Source organism: Pempheris klunzingeri, chromosome 16, assembly GCF_042242105.1.
Source record: "Pempheris klunzingeri isolate RE-2024b chromosome 16, fPemKlu1.hap1, whole genome shotgun sequence".
Classification (NCBI taxonomy): Eukaryota; Metazoa; Chordata; class Actinopteri; order Acropomatiformes; family Pempheridae; genus Pempheris; species Pempheris klunzingeri.
Window position 1 is genome coordinate 16,657,987 of NC_092027.1, and position 20,901 is coordinate 16,678,887.

General features: G+C 42.0%; 1 protein-coding gene across 1 annotated transcript in view; it reads right to left on the reverse strand.

The window, feature by feature from the left end:
- csmd2 (CUB and Sushi multiple domains 2) overlaps positions 1-20,901 on the reverse strand; it is a 218,311-nt gene that overhangs the window by 138,256 nt on the left and 59,154 nt on the right. Inside the window, exons 4-5 of the mRNA XM_070847122.1 lie at positions 17,473-17,667; positions 13,473-13,680 (exon numbers count right to left, since the gene is read on the reverse strand). Of these exons, the coding sequence (XP_070703223.1) occupies positions 13,473-13,680; positions 17,473-17,667 (403 nt within the window). The remainder of the gene's footprint in view (positions 1-13,472; positions 13,681-17,472; positions 17,668-20,901) is intronic.

Genomic DNA, 20,901 nt, shown 5'->3' on the forward strand with positions numbered 1-20,901 from the left:
GTATTTATATTCCACTGTGTATATCCCACAAGAAGTGGACGAGTTTGTTAAATGTTAATAATTAAGATACTCTGCTTTTGAATCTGCATGAACACAATGTCGAAGGCTCAGTATGGGACTAGACTGGGGCAAGATTATAAAAGACAGAAAAGTTTACTTTACCAACTTTGTTGCATTCATGTAATTGTCCAATTCTCAACTGGCATTATTATAGTAGATAAGGAAAATCAATCTGATCTGGTAGCTATGGGAGACACGGGTAAAATAAGAAACGAAATGTAGCTGCACAAACACTATTTGACCTTGGTTTGATCCGAATACAATGTATCCATTAATTCACTTCTTCTCTATTCAGTCTCCTGGCTTTTGACTGATGTTTAGCATCAACTGCCCATCCTCCACATCTCTTGCTCAGCCTCGCTCTATGTCCTCCTCTCACCCCGTCTATATTGGTGCCAGTGTTTGCTGTCCTGTGTCTCTGCTCCTCTGCTGTTTCCCTCCTCTCTCCTTGCACCTTTGATGTCAGGACCACAGCTAAATCTGAGCTAATCTGCTGTGGGGCTTCCCGAGCACTAACCAGGCCAAGGGTTGGAACCAAGAACATGGCACCGGGGCAAAAGGAAGACAGGATAGACTGAATGGGCTGAAAGAAAAACACTGTTCACAAGTAATTCTCTTTAAATCCATTGTATTTAGAATTCAAACCTTGTTTCATTTTGAAAAGATCAATAATATTAAAATACAAACCACAAAGGTAGTAACATGGTTGTAGTAACAACTGTATAGTATATACAAAGGGGACAGTCGCAAGGAAACCTGAAAGACCAGTGTGGCAGTAGATTTAGTGGAAACCACAATTTATATTGTTTTTAGAGGTATTAATGAAGGGATAAATACAATAGAATGGCTTACAGCGAGCCAATTAAGGATCCTAGAGGAAGAGGGTGTTATCAGGGGAAGCATTGTTATGAAGGATGGAGAAAAGATGAGAACCCGAGATAAGATGGTGTATGCTATAATAACTATAATAAACTGAGAAGGAAGAGAACTAGAGGAGGGGACGTCCAAAAAGCGGACTGTGTCAGCGCACTGTATGAAAAAAGCAAGGATGCTACAGAGGAACTAAATGTATTAGCTTTGGTTGAGTCAATAGCCAGCCCTCCCATTCCCTCCCCACGGCTTCCACACCAAGAGAAGAAAAGGCAGAATAATCCCTCAGCAACACTATTTATCTGCCTTGCTCTGATCGTGCTATTAATAGCACAATAAAGGGGTAAAAACGCCTTTTCTTCACCTCTGATACGAAACATAAAAATAACCATCAAAGTTAAAGCTCTTCTAACAGGATCAAGTGTTTAAGCAAAGGCAAATCAAGCAAAAGAGAGAAAGAAGCAACGCTGCTCTCTGAGTCAAGGGTTATCCAGAAACATAAATGAAATACTATTTTTTTTATGCTTTATCAGAGCAGACACACTTAAGTTCAGACCAAATTTTAATTCACAACGCATGGAGAATTATACAACAATAATCATTACAGGAAACAAAGTTTCTTCAAAGAGGACCAACACTACTTTATGGTGACCCAGTTATTTCACAACAGTACTTTCTTTACCACAATCATCAGCCAATAATATTTCCCAGAGATATCCCTTTCCTACACGCAATATATTGTCTGTTGCAGCAGATAAGGCAATTTCATCATCAAGGTTGGCTGAATAGAGAGTGAATCTTCTGAGTGAACTCTCTAATTTCTAAGTGCACTCGGATAGAATGCTGTAAATGCAATAATAAAATCAAATTAAGATTTTCACAAATTTCCTCCTTAATACTGATACATTCTCACTGAACCTCAAACAAAGCTCCAACATCTGACACCAAACTGAAAGTCAAACATACAATGGATGCTACCAACCTGCACACATACAAAGCAATAGATCAAACAAGCACTCCATTATGCAGTATTGTAGACCCGGGGTACGTCAGCAACAGTAATTAACATGATAGAACAGTGTGAACAAACAGAGAGGGGAAACATCTCTACTGGGCATAGCTTGGACATAGGCCTGCACAGGACAACAGCAACTCTACATGCATAAACATGTATTTTTGTACTGAGCTACAATATAGCTTCCAAAGATGGCCTACTGTCAAAGGATCATCTGATCATATCACCCATGCAAACAGCACACTAATCAGCCATGCTAAGACAAATCACGCTGTTTTTTCCTGGTTCACTGGCCACAGCACCTTCCGTAATCCTCCGTTATCACACAGTTGGGGAGGATAGGAGAGCTAATAACACCTTGATATTAGCAACACTGATCTGTGAGTGATAGAGCCAGCCAGCGCTAGCCGTTAATTCTGTCTGCACGAGCCCCAGACCGGACTAATCCCTATTTTAATTATTTTTCTCTTCACCCCCCCCCCCCCCCCCCCCCCCATCCAGCCCTCTTGTCAATGTTCTCTAATCAGACCATCTAATTGAAAAACAGGAGGGGTGGCAAGCAGGAAGCACCAAAAAAAGGGCGCAATGTCAGTCGTGTATGACGTACACATGCTGGTGGAGGTTGAAGACGACACCCTGAGCAACAACGTATGCTAGAATGAACTGCACATTGTGTGTGTGTTTGGTTCAAATGTCAATACCGTACAAATCCATGAGATCAATAGAAGAATGACCTTAGCATTTCAGATTACTTCAATTACAAGAAACCACCAGTTTGTTAAAAGTTCATTTAGGTACACTTGCAGTTGAAGTCTTGTCACCACAGACATATTACGTTGGAGCTTTATCAAGATAAAACTTTTTTTGCCTGTCTCTCTGTCTTTGCTTCTGTCTCATTCTGTCTGTGGGGAAAGTGGGATTAAGAAAGATTGCAGTGCTGCGGGATCAATATGATGCTGACACCTCTCTGGCACTCTCCAAAAATCTGTACCAAGCAAAAACCCACTTACAGGAGGAGGGGGGGGGGGGGGGGGGGGGGGGGGTTGTCTAATGGATCACATAACCTCTACATCACTTCAGTTTTGACTTAACCCCTAAAGACACTCCAGCCTTGTCTGCAATGTATATAGCAATATATATAAAAACAACTCATAACGACAGAAAAGCTACTAATGTGACAAAAAGTCATAACAGTTTAGCATTTTTCAAAATAGTGCAGGTTATATGGATTATGGCATTTTTCCTTCAAACATGTAATAACTTGACATATATATTGTTATCCCAAAATAAGAAAAACTTGACATACATACAATTACAATGTATTAACCAATTATCACAATATTTCAGTGCCCTGGATGTCCTGAAAAGTTAAGTAAAATATAGCAACTAATATCTTACATAATATTAATTTGTGCCATTAATAAAACCTTTTGTGCACAGGATAAATAAATATAATCTCTCGGGAGATCAGGCTCCATACAACACAGTCATTAACATTCCATCATTAACAAACTCTGCAACTGTCCAAACTTGCCTAAAAAAGCTTTAAATCAAGATGGTTACTGTATGTTCGACAGTGAAGCTGAGGCTTTTTACGGTGAGGGCCGACATTGCCTGTCACCCCTTTGCCTTCCCACATTTATTGATGCAGTTGAGAAGAGTTTTTATGGAGGCACGGTGCTGTGCCGCCTGTAATTGCCGGTCAAAGCACGTTCACCAGAGTTCATAAAGGTTCCTGTGTAAATATATTCAGGTTGGCCTGGTGTCACCTCATACAAAGAAAGACAGCCTCCGTCTGATGAATGGTAAGACGAGGGGTATTTCACCGCCATTCTTCGCACACACAAACACATTCACAGTAGCAGCCAATAAGAAGTGAATACATACGGACTGTACAAACTTAACACACACACACACACATGAGCGCAACCTATCCTGCTGTCCCCAATGAGATTAAGATATATTACACTACAAACCAGTGAGCACGTCCTTGTTCTATTTCACCTTGCAGCTTCCCACCGCCTTTTCTCCTGATCCCCCTTTGCTTCATTCATTACAAGCCACAAATGGGAGCTTTCCAACCCCATAATGTAAGGACATTTTATGAATGATCCGGAGTTTCAAAGCATATAGAGGAAGACTGTGCTGTGAGTGATTTGTCCTCAAAGGTGAGAATAGCTCAGTCTGCATGTGTGCTGCATCCACTGTCTATAGGTTCCCAGGAGTCTGGAATGAGTCAGCCATTAACTTTAGTCTTAATTAACATTTAAGGCCAACCACGTCTCAGTCAAACATGGTTCAAACGTGACTGTGTTGCTGGCTACATGTCACTGCAAATTCATCTTTAGGATTTACATTTTAAAAATCTGATCAATCATTCTGCCAGTGTGTTTCAGTTGATTCAACTGGTTTTTAATGCAGTTTCAATTGTTTCGCTCAGCAGATTAGCACACTAGTACACAACGGTGCTTGATTCAGCAAAAGCAAGCAAAATTTGCTTTGGAAATAAGGGGAATTATGTGACACCCTCAGCTGATGTTGGAATGTTAACTCGCCTACTTTCCACAGCGTAGGCGACCTATATGGTGTCTGTCTGTGTGTGTCCGTGCGCTGGTCTCATATTTGCAAGTTTTTCTGCGAGATAGGAAGGTTAGAGACAGAGAATAGGGATGTGTTGTGGTTGAGCAGTGACCCAGATCAGACAGGGACATCTCCATCAACTCAGGGGATGCTCAGGGACAAGATGTTCTGCTGTTACTGCAGCATGGCCACACTGCAAACAAAGATCAATCTTAAGAATAATTCTTTGTACAAATACTGACGAGAAAACTGTTTACCGTGTCAAGATTTCTCTATTGTTGTAGTGGAGATAATGTGTTGAACTTGGTTTAATCACTGGTTCGGTGGTTATCACAAGATCCACACAGGGGTGTCGGCCAGAACACCGCTTGAGGCCGATTACGCCAGAATATAAGGATAAAGGATGCAGTGGATTGGTTGAGGGTCTGTTTATTTTCACTCATAACTCTTATTGTTGTGTTGTTGTTGTTGTTGTTGTTTCTACAGGAAAAGAGAATGAACAATATATTCTCAATACAATCACATCTAAATACATAAATACAGCAGACGCAATAAGACGCATGCAATAAGACAATCCCGTGCTTCTCGTAGCATAGCACTTCCCCTTATGTTACAAATTAAAATACTCTCCCTATTGAAATATGCACATGCTCTTATTGTGAAAGTCCAAACTATCGACTCTGCGTAGAGCAGCAGCAGCAACTTCACACTCAATTCACAACGGCGAACTAAACGTTACTCCTTTACATTCACTCAAAGACATAGCATCACATGCGGTCGACCACAGTATCATACATGTGACCAGGGCACATACTCACGTTTTCATTTACGCACACACACTGCAAAACAGGGGTTTCTCTCCAGACTTTCTCCTCTACTTAGCATAACTCCGCCACGCTGCTAACTACCGTGACGTCACTCGCGCTACCACGCAGGTGACGCACCTTCCCTGCCGAACGTGAGGCACCACATGGAACAGAGCAGGAACTTAACAGCACTATAATCTATACATACACCAATATACATTAGTTTGGGGCCTTTTCAATTGTACATTTGTTGTTCGTAGTTTGTTTTTCCATTGTTGTCTGGATTGGAAATATGACCTAGTAAGAAAAGGTTTGTAATCTGTGTCTGGGTGGCCACTGTAAAACAATTAAGGTGAAGGAGGTTCTAAGGAAGACCCAAGCCATACTAGCCTGTTATTTCTAGCCAGCACGCCGTACAAGAAAGAGCTAACTGCTGCCACCTGGTCAATAAGAGGATTTTATTCACCACAGGACAAAAAAATCTGAGTTTCTGACTGAAATCTTTCCACTTCAAATGACCTGTTGGACATTCAGTGAAGTTCCTGTGCAAGAGCACACACACACAGCATTACATGATCAGATGCAAAGCAATGACTTGGCATTAAAGGGCTGTGTGTACTTGTCCTCACTGCCCTGCTTTTACAATCTAATTGCTGTTCCTAGTGTCCTCTACAACAGACCACTGAGTGGACCGTGCTTTTGGTAAATTGATTGCACATGTTGCTTTCCTTCTAAGCTTCTCCCCTCAGCCCTCTCTCTTCCCCTTGCTATCTTGATTAATTACTGAAATTGATTAATTGACCGGTGTGACGTCCCTCACGGTCCTGTGAAGCTTAGCGTGTCGCCCAAATCACACTCTCAAAGAAAGACTGCACCAGGTCAAGGTTAATGGTATAAAAATCTGGTAGAAAACAGTGATGTTGACCAGGCAAGGCACTGAAAATCAATTTCCATACAGCCACTTTTCTCTTTTGATCACACCATAACAAAAAGCCTCTGAGTCAAGCTTCTTGAGGATGGCAGCACTTGACCCAGGAAGTGAATTAAGGCATCAAAGCGAGCCATGGGATGAAGCATCAGTGGAAGCTGCAGAACAAACACGGGTGTACAACTATTGTTTTCACACAAGTGACAGATGATGAAAGGCACAAGGAACACGAGATTGATTATGGTTTCATGCCGATCCTTGGACTTACACTATCAACTGTGCCACAACTCCTTCATACTTAATCAAATAATATAAGTAAGAAGACGGATGTTGCTTTTAAGTAAAGAGGACAAACAGGCCCCATGCTCCAGTGTAAGAGCTGAGAGAATTACGCGTTTGGGGGATTACAGATCAAGAGAAAACAGTGAAAACACTTGGATAAGAGGATTATTCACAAATATATTTTCTAACTACAGTACAGTAGCTACAGAGTTAGGGACATTACTTCAGTGTCAAAGTTCTCTCATGAGGACACGACGAAAAAATTATTTTTTGCATAAATGAAATAATGCATCTTAAAAAAGACTCAAATCCATTTGCAGGCCCAGGGCGCCAATGTGCATAACATCAATGACTCCCTGTACAAACCATAAGCCGTTAGTGCAACTGTGGGACTGTTAGAAGTGACAGATTGGATCCCAATGGTGCAGTGCTTAGTAAACACAACTAAAGAGACACCCAGTCAGGGCACCATGATCTGGCCCATTACCTCTAACCTCTGTGTGTTCTCTGTTCTCACTGGGATGGGGGGTGTGGTAACACATGGCTAGACATGCTTACACAGACACACTGCTATCCAGGCTGCTTGCCTCAGGGGAAGTGGTTTATAGGTTAGACTAAATGTTGCCTAAGAAACTGCTGCACCTGCTGTTTATTAACATAAAGCAGACGATCAATGACAATTGATGATATGTAAGAATGAAGAGCAGAATGCCTTCCCTTTTTTCATTTGCTGTGTTGTAGGTTTGACAATATAACTGAAAAAGGCCTTACCTTAAGATAGTGAAAACAAGCAAGCTTGGAAGGTTGATAGAATGCACAAGGAAGCTTTGGCCCATTTTCGCTAACCTTGCTCCCTGCACTCCAAATCCCCTCTCCTCTCCAGCTCTTAGCCTGAGCAATGTGACAGAGGGGGTAACAAAGTGTGGATTGCTTGGGGTGAGCCAATCTGCAGCACGGCACCAGGTGTTGGAGATAATGTTCTGCTGGAGCATTTCTTGGCGGGTGGCGCAAAGTTCATCATAACTGAAGTTTTGATCGATGGCACGTTGCAGATTGAATTCTCAACCAAGTGCTGCTGTTAATAAATCCTGACACAAACAAACAGACTTTGAGGGGCCACGGTGGATGGACAGCTATTGATCCACTGGTCAAGCACAGGCTGATAAGCCAAGCTATGGTTTTGGATGTATGAAGCTGAGACGGCAGAAAAAAGAGGTGGATATTGGGGGAAAAACGTTCAATAAGACAACAGAGCTGACCTTTTGAAATGTATTTTGATAACTTGGCCAAATGAAGTTTAAATTTGGTAGACAAAGACAAGCAATTTTCCAGAGCGACATCTAGTACTATACACTACATACATACATACATTATATACATCCAATAGAGAACCCAACACACCGCTAAACTCACAACACATTAATCACTACATCTATAGATTTGATGGAAAATCTGGATGAATCAACCATGTTATAAAGAGATCAATTGTTTGTCTTCTTTAAAAGACAAAAATACAAAACAATAATAGCCACTTTAGGTGCAGCTGTCAAACATCTGTAATACAAATTCTACTGTCCACTTTGATTAGAGAAAAAATTCTTCATCCCTATCCACGATTTTGAAAAAAAAAATGCATCACATTTAAGCAACTTTGAACATAGATTCAGAATTACGTTAGATTCAGAGTATGCACTATTCACCTTTCAAAAACCTCAGTTAGAACAGCCACAGGACTGACAGTCATCGGCAGGGTGGAGAACAGTGAATGGAAAAGAGGACGATGAGTCTAGAGAGTCTGTAGAGGTAGGCAGAGAAAGAAAGAACATGCAAGACACAGAGAAAGAGGCAGGGATCTATCCAGCAAGATAAGAGGATGTGATGGATGCGGCTGGTATATATATATATATATATATATATATATATATATATATATACACACACATATATATATATATATATATAAAACCCCCTCACAGCTCGATCGGGGGGCTCTTTTTTTTCGTTTGTTTTCTTTGACACGCTGATCCTTGACATGCGTCAGGGCTTCATTACCATCCCTCATATCAGCTGTGAGACACTTCCATCACAACCAATGTTTATCTCCATATGAGCTTTCTCCATCGTAAAGTTTAGAGACGTATAGTTGAGGGCTTTTAGATATACACATCATCCCCATCGCAACAAACATGCAAAGTTTTGGGAATACATGAGTTACTGGTGTTTGTGAATGCACAAAATCTGCAAAAGCAAATCTTCTGACAGGCACTGCATGACTACCTTGGGCTGTGTCTCCAACTCTGGGATCTGGAAAATCTAACTTAATACAAAGCACGCTATTCATTTGTTAACTTTAACTAAAGAATGTATAATGAAACACAATAGACTTTCATTAGACAGCGTGATCAGACTATCCACTCAGATGCTTTATGAGAGAGACACTGAGACAGACAGAGAGGGGGAGAGAAACAGCAGAGTCAGGGCACCCTAGATGTGACCAGACTGGTGATGTTGCTGTGAACTACCAGTAAAGCTCCAAAACGAAGCGCTTCCTTTATTCCACCAGTCTATGTTGTAAGAAAACAGGCCACAGCGATAGAATGGATACAAAATGTATTTAACATTCACAGCAAGAATCTCCACCCACTCCACCATCACACAGTCTCCATTTAAAAACACATCTATGCAAAGTGCCCCTGCACACACTGCCAATACTCTGTATTCGTTTGCTGAAAATAACTGCCTTAGTGCCCAAACGTACAATAAATTATGTTTTCAAGCAGGGAACTATGGGGATCACAGGTGGGCAACCGCCAATTCTTGTGCTGCCAGCCAAACAATGGTTCGGCGGATATGTTGCACAATCACTCACTTCCATACACACTCTCACTGTGACTGTTTTATTATAGGAAATACTTAAAAGGAGAGTACATCTGGCAGCCAACAGCTTGACATAATGGACACTGCTGTGGAGTCTCACTGGGGGAGAGTATGGCACGAGTGTGTTACCCCCATGGAGGATAGCAGTTGGCATGCACACAAATGCATTTACATACAAATGTAAATGTGCACACTTTCATGGTTAGATGCATACCTACTGTACACACCAATGCACATAAATCTGGCAATGGATCATTTACGGTACATCGTAACTGAATCTGAGCTGCAGGAAACCAAGACGTAAACTTCATGTGTCCCAACATGAAAAAAGAACTTTACCAATCTCTTTGAAAACACAAAACCAAAAGCTGAGGCATTTATCTCCACAAAAATGAAACATACTCATATTGCTGTAATTCCCAGCAGAAACTAGAGCAGCCTGTGGATTTAAAAAGCAGTTCCAAAGACCATTCACTCACTCTCAGGTGAGTCAACCTAACAGCCAATCAATATATATCCAGTGTTCTTTACTCTCCTCCAACAGTTCTTTATCTCTTTTTCACTCACTTGCGCACACACAGAAATGTTCCTTCCACAAATTGGGGCAGGATAACACATATCTGCACGGTGAGGATAATCTGCTCGCTTAATGTCAGTGTCCCAAACCTATAGGGTACAGGGTTAAAAGAGAAAGGAGAAGGGACAGGAGGTATTGGGCTCTCAGATCTACTAACAGGGAGAAATAAGTTGCATTTACCCAAGCAGCCTTGTGTTGTCAGCAATGCATGCAGGAAAAAAAAAGAAGATAACCCTCATGGGAAATGGAGTTAACAAAAGTTACTAGACAAGAAAATGAAGACATACCGAGTTTGGAAACACTTTCTGTAAAATGGTGCAACCACTGAATAATTCTTTCAACGGAATACATTTTTTTGTAGAATCAAGGGAGTAATGCCAATATTCAGAGTGCTTTCAACTCCAGATGCAGGCACTTTGTACTAGAATACTATTTACAGTATCCAAGGATGCTGCGAAACTTGTTTTCAGCATCTCAAGGGAGCACTACTGGTAGATGAAAATGTATGATAGTGCTTTGCAAAACAATTGAGCGCCAAAGAAAATTACAAGTCAAATAGCTGTGAGTTCCACTTAGTAGCAAGCGGGCGAATAAGTGTCTGGCAATTGGCGAGCGTCAGGCGTTATTTACATTGCCTCAAAGTGGATGGTGATGAGGAAGAAAATCAATGTGGATGCAAACAGTGTAATGGCAGAGTAATGTGCTCCCCTGGGCAAGCAACACCGAAGAACTCCTGTCAGGGTAATGTCGACTGGAGGAGGCATACAGTTGCCGCATTTACCGGCCCTACCCAATGCCACATTCAATCCACATGCACATCTCAGCTCCTGAAGTCAGTCTTCAAGGCTGTCTTCTCCTGCCACCTCTTCAGAATGCAAACTCTGCAGCAGTGCCAATCAAAGCACTGGATGGTACAGTAAACAAGAATGTAAGTGGGCAAGATTAGATTCATATATGCAAAGGGAAGATGCTTTTGATGGTGATTCATGGTGGTTAGTCTGCTTCATATTCTACCAATCCTTCCTACACAACAAAATAAACAGGGAGCATGTAAACCTGGCCTGTTTTTTTTTACGTCTTAGCTGTTGTGCATCGATCAGGGCCTCTCTTGTTCTATTGGACCACGCAACATGTCAGTCAGGTATCAATCAATACTACTGCTGGAACTCCCCATAGATTAGAATTAAGTAGCCAGGGGGCTGGTGGGATACCAACACTATAGACACTATACAGCTATGAAATAATAAAAGCATATTAACACATATCCTTGCCACTTGGTCAGGTCACAAGGACATATCAGTTAGTGTGTTCTAACTTCAGATAAGAGCTTTGACTCATAGATGCAATGAATAAAGGACTTGAGAGGAGAATCAGGAAGAAAAACAAGAATCCGGTGTGATTAAATCAAATATCAGTCCTATTATATAGTGTGAGAGGTAGAGTACAACCATCAAACCCTACTGAGTACAGAGTTTACTGAGCCATTCACTGAGAGGATGTGTGCTTTAGGTCAGCACCATCATAACACTTCACCTGACCTCTCTAATTGGCCACCGGCTGCGAAGTCCTAATCCCTTAACTCATCTATCTAGTTCCTCACTTCCACGTCCACACTCTTCTCCAAAGGTCCCGCTCTGCACTCCACTTCTTTCTTCTGGTGTCTGCTTTTTCTCATGCTGACCTCACCAACCCTCTTTGTCTGTCCTTATTCTCCCTGTTACCTGAGAAATTATAGACACCCAGCTACAGAAACACATCAGAGATAGCGTTATTATGCTGAAAATAGGCTGGTCAGATTTGATGTTTTGGAGAATACAGTCAACACTTGAAGTCCACGCTATGTGGGTAAAACCCAAGCCAGAATGAAGAGAAAAGACTGAACAATAGAGGCAAGCCAGCGTGTCTGCACGGCGTCCTCTGTGCCCTGTGCTGCCTTCTCCTTGCAATGTGCATGATAAACCATGACTTGCACTCTGCATTGCTTGCCAATAGCCCTTCTCCCTCTTTTCTGGTAACTCTCCTCTCACTGTTTTCCCTTGCTCTTCAAGGCAGTGTAGCCATGCCGCAGGTGCACCACAACAGGCGCCCCCGGCAACAATTGCCACAAGGATGACAGACTCAATAGAGACTTAACAACGCAGAGCAAATCAAAGTCTGGAGCGAGAAGCTGATGACATCGTTAAAATGTGCAAAAGAAGCACAGTCAGTCTGTCGTCTGTGGGAGTTTGGGAAGCAATCAACTCTCAGTTGGCCAAGAAGAGATTCAAAGAGACTTTAATATCAGGCTACAAGGCACAATTCTCAGTTTTAAGGTCGCTCAGAGTCAATCAAGTTCTTCTTGGGAAGTATTTTTTGCTTAACTACTGAGTGAATGAGTGAAAGTGAAAATGAATGTCCAGGGGCCATCTCACTCAAAGATGACTTCTAATATATTCTTTCTGAACCTGTTTCCTATATCAACAGTCCCCCATCCCTCTGCTGTTCTCTGCCTGTGTTCCATGTGTTTAATAGCTCATCCAGTGCTACCCCCTTGCCCCCTCCTGCCAACTGCCTGTGGCTGTAACTTCAAAGTCTCCTTGGCCTTCTCTTGTTTATCCGAACTGCCTGGGTTTTCCTTGTGTATAATGGGTGCGTACATCAACCTGTATTCAACCCATGTATATTATTTTATGGAAATATTAGCCTTGTGAGTGAGAGAGGGACGAAGTGGCAGAATGAGTGTGAAAAAGTACATCTGTTTGTACAAGATTTTAGAGTGCCAGCACAAATATATGAAAGTCTGGATTAAAGTGTGAATACTTATGTGCACATGTTGATTGGTACCCATATGGGCACTACCGTGTGTGTGTGTGTGTGTGTGTGGGTGAAACAACACTATGCTGCTGGCGGTGGTAATAGAGCTCACTAATTACTTCCTGAGCTGAGAGAATTGTCAGAGAGAGGAGGAGCTGCCACAGATGGTGAGAGACCCACACTGACACCAGGATATCCTACCTCTTCATCATTAGAGCTGAGCATGTGTGTTTGTGTGAGACTGAGTAATTGAGAGAGTGAGTGAGAGTGTGTGACCAAGATTGAGTGTTCAAATGACACTTTAAAAACACAGGCGACATGATACATCCCAAAGAGGGAAAAGCTATGAACTACATATCAAATAAATACTTTTTTATCCCTTTTTTTGTTTATTTTATTTTTGTTTTAAAGATACTAGCCGTAGCATTGGATATTTGATAACCCTGATGTTCAAATCGATTCTTGCTCCTCTGCTATTCTCCAGCAACATCTCAGTGATGAAACAGATGCAGTGTTTCACTGGAGCTACCCCACACCCATCCACCTCCAACCATACTTCAATCAGATCTTTGCTTCATCTGAAAAGGTGCCTGTGGGCAGATCGTGCACCAGTGGGCTCCCCATCAGTTCTTATCCCTAGCTCAGCTCGCTCTCCAGACTAAATGCTGCTGGCTGACTACTCACCACTGTGAAGAGCCCTCAGTGCCGCTGACCTCCAGCAGGTCGTAGTCGTCCTCCAGCTGAAAGTCAGAGAAAACCAGGGCAATGGTGTCTCCTGGCTCAGCCAGCACAGTCCAGGTGCAGTCGGCGTTGTTGTTGTACTCAGCTGGGTAATTGGGGGTGGTGATCACCCCGCTCTGGCCCCGAAGTGTCCCACCACACCCATCATCCGCTGCAGGATGCACAAGAGAGAGAAAGTTGCGAAAGGCTTAGTAAGAAAGAGAAATATAAACAAAGATAATCACAGACTTGAGGTGAAGAGATAATTGATTTTAAGACAGAACAGATACAGAAACAGTAGAATATGTAAGGTAATAAAAGTTAAACACAACCTGCAGTTTGACTGCAGCTAAAGGTCAGATTCAACCCCTAAGCAGTCATTAAAATTCTAACTGGCAATTGCAAACTAATTTATTACCAAATAAAAGACTTGTGTTTCATCAACACTCCTTAAATATAAGCAATGCTGACATTCTCACACATTTTCCTATTAGGACTATAGAGAGTTGGCATTTTTCAGTCTTTTGGACTGGCCATCTTCTAATATGTTATTATCACACTTGTTTTGATTTATCAAACCCAGGCATTACATAAAAGCATGAAATGCCCAAAAGGATAACCGAATTGGACAGGTGCCAGTCAAGCTCAATTATTACCAAACTGATAAACTACTTAAAGAGCATATCCAAATGACAGAGCTGCTGATGAGGCAGACATGATTTAGCAAGAAAAGTCTTCCAAACTGTGTCACATAGGGTTAACTTAATGGTAACTTTGAGGGGGAGGTTTTGCCAGGAACCTTGTGCGCTTTTTAGCATTGTTAAAAAATATATGTTTTTTTTCCTAGCCGCAAATTATCTTTTTGCCACGGGCCAAAGTGCAGATTTTCAAAATCAGGATCATGTGAAAATGTGCAATGAGTTACAGCATATTGTTCCTTTGTCTGCAATTTTCGCCACAGGCCAGAGACACACCAGTCATAGGATTTCAAAATGCCCTACAGTGCTTTAACAGTCAGCAGGGAGAAGGGTAGAGTGTGTGATGCAACCTAATGCAACGTGGGGGGAGTGATTAAATTCTGATTAATTCAGATTTGTGTTAGCATATCTTGCATCTTCAAGACTGCTTTAAGGAGACCATTAAATAATGAAGCATGCATTTAATGTGTTGCCAGGACAATTCCCCTTCCCAGCCTATGATATGTTCATTACAGCTTTGAACAATGCAGTATCATGCAAAATCTGAAGTGCAATCCCTGTGCGGAATATGTCACACATCAAAAGAAGTTTTGAATGACATTTCCACATTATTATTGTTTGTGAATTCATGTGTGCACCTCTGTATCAGGGTGGTGTGGGATTCATTAGCGGGAGGCCAGCTAGCTGCATGAGGTGTTTCAAAGAGGGGAGGAGGAGCTCAGAGGCACCGGGCCCTGTCTATCATCCATCCTACCTGTCACCACGGTAACCCCCCTGAGGGAGGGCAAGGGAGCGTACGGACGGGAGGAAACTTGTGAGGTGTGAACTCGAATTGGAGGGAAACCACGACAGAGGGGCGAGAAGGAGGAGATGAAGAGGATGACAGGTGACAAGCGAGGATGGGTGCGAGAAAAGTGCAGAGGGAGGGTGGACAATGAGGAAAGAGAGAGATGGCGAGAGGGGTGACAGGTGATTGTTGCAGTGGGAGTGACAGGAAGTAGAAGGCAGACAGAAGAAAGGATGAGGAAGTGCATTGATATTCCACACAGGACACTGTCTTCACACTTGAAGGGAAGCCTCTGACTCCAGACTCTCCCCTTCACCTTGACTCTCACAGTCGCTCTCTCCGTTTTGTGGCCGCCACTGGCAGATTCAAGTGCTCTACAACAATGGAAAACTAAAAATGGCTATACCGTGGACTGCATGAGACCAAAACAAATTGCTGGCACACCTTAAAATGTGAGATGTGTAGAGACTTAAATGTTTTCCTCAGCCAATTGTAGATGTCAGGATGCTTCCCATGGTTGAACAGTACATATTTTCAGCCTGTCACTTAGGATGTCATGGTTTTCCATGAAGTGTAAGGAGCTGTTTCAATTTGAGTGTCATGGTAACCAAGATATGGGGGAGACATGGGCAATACATGCAAGCAATAAAACACCCATGTTTAATATCCAACACCAAACATTCGCGGTAAAGGCTAGAAAACTACATTATCTTGATTTTTAGTGGGACACCTGAATGTAACACAATTACACTAAAAATAGTAGAATAAAGCCTGTACACAAAATGATAAACAGGTGTGTGTGTGTGTGGATAGACACTGTGGATATAGGCAGAGACATTTAGAACTTGTCAGTAATAAACCTTTTTTGGAAAGATATGCAGCATCAAAAAGAGGAGGCATAATTCTGAAAGAGCAGAGAAAAAGTGTGATGGTGGGAACTGTGAGCAGATTGGGATTAGGAGAGAGTGTCCAAAACTGAATAAAAGAGTGATGTTCAATTACTTACAAGTATAGTCATGACATTATAGCTAAGAGAGCAAATTGATGAGCATAAGACAGGAAATGTAAAACATTATCTGTGCCATCTACGGCTGGCTATCATCTGTGGCCGACAGTGCTGGCACGTTTGCCCTCTCCCGAGTCCAGAATAGTGACGGTGCCAAAATGTTCTCCCCCCCCGCTCCAAGAGTACACCATGAGTTCTGCTCTTACACATATGGGCAGGCTCTATAATTGGAATGACATTAACAATACTTGTGCATTATGAGGGCGTAGTCAGGTGTACACGTCGATTCTACTGTGGCACCAAGAGACCTCAATTAATCACAGGGGAAACTGCCACTTTATAGAACTTGTTGGTGTGTAATTTCTTCTGAAAAGGTGGTATAATCACATCCTTTAGTGCTTGAGCAATTTTTTTTTCTTTTTCAGGAAGCAGCGTGGAGGAGGAGAGCTTGAGAGCTGATTTTGGCTCTGAACAGCAAATTGTTAGTGAATTATGTAGAAAAGAAAGCGGGAAGGGAGATGACAACTGTCACAGTTCTTGACAGCGCTTCAGTAATATCTAAGAAAACGTGAAGAACAGATTATGAAATGCACGTTTACATGTGGACCACAGGCATGTGCATGTATCTGCGTGTGATTGGGTGGGTGGGGACTGTGCTGGCGCGTGGTGCCCAGCCATGTGTGCTCCTATGTGGGCTTCCTGACTCCCGGCCTGGTTGCAGATGGCTCAGTGTCTCAGCGTTCTGCTCAGCAGGCATACTGACACAAACCATTTGTCACATGGACACATGGGCACGGTAAAAAGGACTTACACGGACATGCAAACTCTCACTTGTGTGACGTGCATGCATTTCAGTGTAAGAATTCACTTTCATACGAAGCGAAATCCTGCAAAATTATGTACAATAGCATCACATTTGCCTACAGTGAACTGTTTTAAAGAACTGTGTCATGTTGGGTCAGACAACACACACTGGCAGGTGTCGCTGCCGCAGGGGTGCTTGCTGACTGTGAGGGAAGGACAACTGGCACAAGCACCTGACTGGGAGCGAACACATGAGGTCCTGTCATGGTAAATAAGATATCAGTATAACCACAGAAACCCTTGTCAGGTCATGTGGAGACATGTGTAAATATGTGTATGTGTGTGGGCTCTGGGATGGCTTTTAATAATTGGTGAATAAATGATTGCTCTTCATTTCAAAAACAAGGTCACTGCTGTCATCCTCAATACAATGAGTTTTAAGTCTTTCAGAGTCACTGAATAAAATTATCATGATGATGTTCATGTCTTACCCGGACTTGTCGTTTTTGAATCCAGCTTTAGAATTTATGCTAAAATAACATCCGTCTCATTTCCCCAAAAAAGCCCTTTGAGTCATATATTTTCCTACAAAGCCACTTAAATTAGAAGTTTACGCTGTGGACAAAAACAATTTTTGTTCTAAAGACGTATTATGATCCTCCTACGTACCTCTGCAGTAGGGAAGAGGGAAATCCCAGGCAGCAGTACCCGCTGAAGTGGCGAGGCAGGAAAGGGTGGTGTGGCCCTCCAGCACATAGCCTTGGCTGCAGCTGTAGCGGATTTTGTCCCCAATGTTAAACGTGGACCCCTGCTGGTGGCCATTGAGTAGCTGTCCAGGATTACCACAAGTGTAGCTGGGCAGAGCTGGAGAGAGAGAGGGGGAAGAAAATGAACAGTTTAATGAGGCAGTTTGTGGTAAAGTCTGGGGCACTGCATCATGTTAGGACTGGCAAGAGCCAGAAAATTAGGTAAGAGTAAAGGAGAAAAATAATGACACACACACACACACACACACCGCCATCTGCTCATGACAACATATCTGATCCAAGCAATGACTTACCTCAAAATTACACTGATAAAATCTTGGCTATGCACAGAGAGCTCACAGTAGTAGCAGAAGTGCTGATACAGTGATATCATTAATATCCAACACAATATTTTTCACACATTTTTCAAGTATACATGTTTTGTCTCCCTTAAGAATACCATTGTAGCCATGACGTCCATCACGTCTTATCCAATCATCAGCCCAGTATTCAAAGAACCTCTAATTGTGTGTTATTGTGCAAATAAAGTTCAACCAATCTGTTGCTCCCGAAGCTCGTTTTAGTCTTGTAGTAAAAGACATGCGACTAGCTTCTGTCCCCCTTGATGATTGACTATATACTACTGTGTTTAGGTGCGTAGTGGATACATGGATTCGATCTTGCCTCATCTCAAACAATTGTATGAATAAAACATGCATTACACACACATGCACTCTGTCATCCAGCTAACAGTCCCAGTCACACACTCCCACACAGTGAGGGAACTGGCCAGAGCATGTGCTGGACTTTGGATGAAACTCAGTGTCTCCACAGGGGTTGGGCTGAACCCCGGAGAGGACAGAATGGCTCCTATACAGTAACACAGCTTACTGGCACCTTAACATCACACTCAATTACAAAAGACATTTCAAAGGCAATCGGCTTATTTTAGCTCCACATCCATGACCCATATTCAAATGTTTTCTTTTCAGATAAGTTAGGTTAAACAAGTACAGGATAAGATTCAGCACAAGATTCAGTGACATGTTGAGGTGGCTGGAACTGTCTTTTTCTAGTGAAAATGTAGCGTATTTTATCTATTTATTTGTTCTGGTGAAAATACAGCCTAATTCAATAGTCTTTTGAAACTTCTTATTTTTAACTGTCTTATGCAAATGCATAATAATTCACAGTCAATTTAGAGCTAAAAAACATTTTTTGGTTGTTTTGTTTTCATCTTTTCCCCTTTCTAGCTCCGTAATCTGAAACTTCCTTACAGCAAGGTCTAACAAGGACGGATCAATCATTTTATCCAACAGTGCTTTCCACTGAGCTTGAGCTGTGAATTAAGTGGCTGGTAAATACAATAAATAGACTGCAAACACTTTGCGTCCAGTCCACCCATCAGACAACAAACGTAACCTCAAAGTGCTCGATTTCAAATGTGTGCTTACCCCTCACAAAGGTTAAGTTAGCTGTGAAGCCGAGACACTGTAAGCCTTTAATGATGCCGTCTCTCACGGTTTGTGCCCATATTTGGCAGTCTGTGTCCATAGGTGGGGTTGGGAGGCCTTTGCAGATGACAGGGATGTCCAAACCAAAGGCTGCACTGGGGGGTATTGCATCAACGCAGCTATCGAAAGTGGCGTTCACTTTCAAAAGACCCAGCTTGAATTAATGTCGACTTTGACTTAAGGCTCAAGCCGTTCTACTAAAACAATTCAGGCGTGTCTAATCAAAGCTAACCCTAAGTAGGCTTAAATAGGCTTGCATTGTGTGCACGCATGGAGTGCATAATCAACCCAGAAGAGTCAACTGAAGAAGAGAGGACATTATGTCACAAAAAATTGAAAAAACGCTGCGTTTCTCTCAGCAACAGAACAAACGCTGTTGATGGAACTATATGAAGAATATAAAGCGGTCATCACCCAAAAGCGCTCTGGCCTTGTCAGCCATTCTAACCAAGTGCTAGCCAATCAGAGGCAGAGTAGGGCAGGTTTTCATGGAATGCCTGTGGGATGTGAAATACCATGAAATGAGACTCTTAACATTGTAAGATAAAGGTTGGGAACTTTTGTTTTTCGAATATGGACATATGGCTTTTCTTTTTTCAATTGAAGTAAATTGAAAAAATAGAAAATATAGAATAGAAAATTAAAGTATGTATTTAAACAAACAAAACAATTATAAACAACCAAAAACAGGAAATTTGGTACCGTTTTGTTTTTCATATTCAGTGATTTGCAGTACAGAGCTAGTTCTGAGGGTTATGTCTTAATACATTTACATTCCTAGATAACAATCGACCTAAAATAAAGAATTCAACAGAAATTCAGTTTTGATATCGTCCATTATGATTCCAAATGTGAAATCATTATTGGTGAAGGTCAGATTAAAAAGTTAAGTTAATGGTTGGACTGGACATAACTTTAGAAAAAAAATCCACCTGTCTTTTGGGACTTTGGCCCATCAGACATTCCTTGACAAAATACGTTTGTATTCAGACAGCTGCATTCTTCGCTTGACTGAATACAAACTTATTTAAATATCAAACATCAGAAAAAGTTTGAATCATCCAGTATGTATACTCTGTTTATTTAAAAAACATAAAGAGTGTTAAGAATGGTATGTAGAGGGATTTAGGATGCAATGGACTTTTGTTGATTATCACCATGAAAAAAATAAATGAGTTCTGCATTTATTCATTTCTTCCTTTACATTAATTTCTGATTAAAAATGTGTCAGAACCGTCCCAATTGACTAACCCCATCCAATGCAAGCTTGTGTTTCATGGATTTCCAAACTGAGCTCAAACAAGCTTCAATCCAAAAATTCAGTATCAGCATTGTTCCCTACATTTCTAAAGAGGGCCTTAAAGGGTAAAATCTGTGACGAGTCAGTTCGGGCTGAAGACTGCAGAACCATGATGCACTTCTAGCTACTTCCCAATCAGTGATTTCACAGCAGGTGCTTTCCATCATCCGTTTCAGGTACAACCTGCTCAGACATCAAGGTCTCTTCCCTAAATGACTCGGTGCTGAGTCAAGTACCTGGTAAGTATTTAGGTACACTCCCTCTGGCTCAATTCTATGCTTTGATGACAGACTGACTTGTCACTTTCAGGCTCCACTGTGCTATAGCCTTTATTTTGACCAGCCACGGCTGCCTTATTACAGCTTCCCCTCCATCACTACCAGATTAGCATATCCACAAGGACTCTGTCAGATTAGCATATTAGCCCCTGAGACTGTGGCTACTGTGCTGCAGCATGACCACAGGGGGCCCTGGTGGCATGCCGGCAACTGCCTCACCCCCGTGTCTGTGACCATGTAAGACTTGATCAGCATAGCTA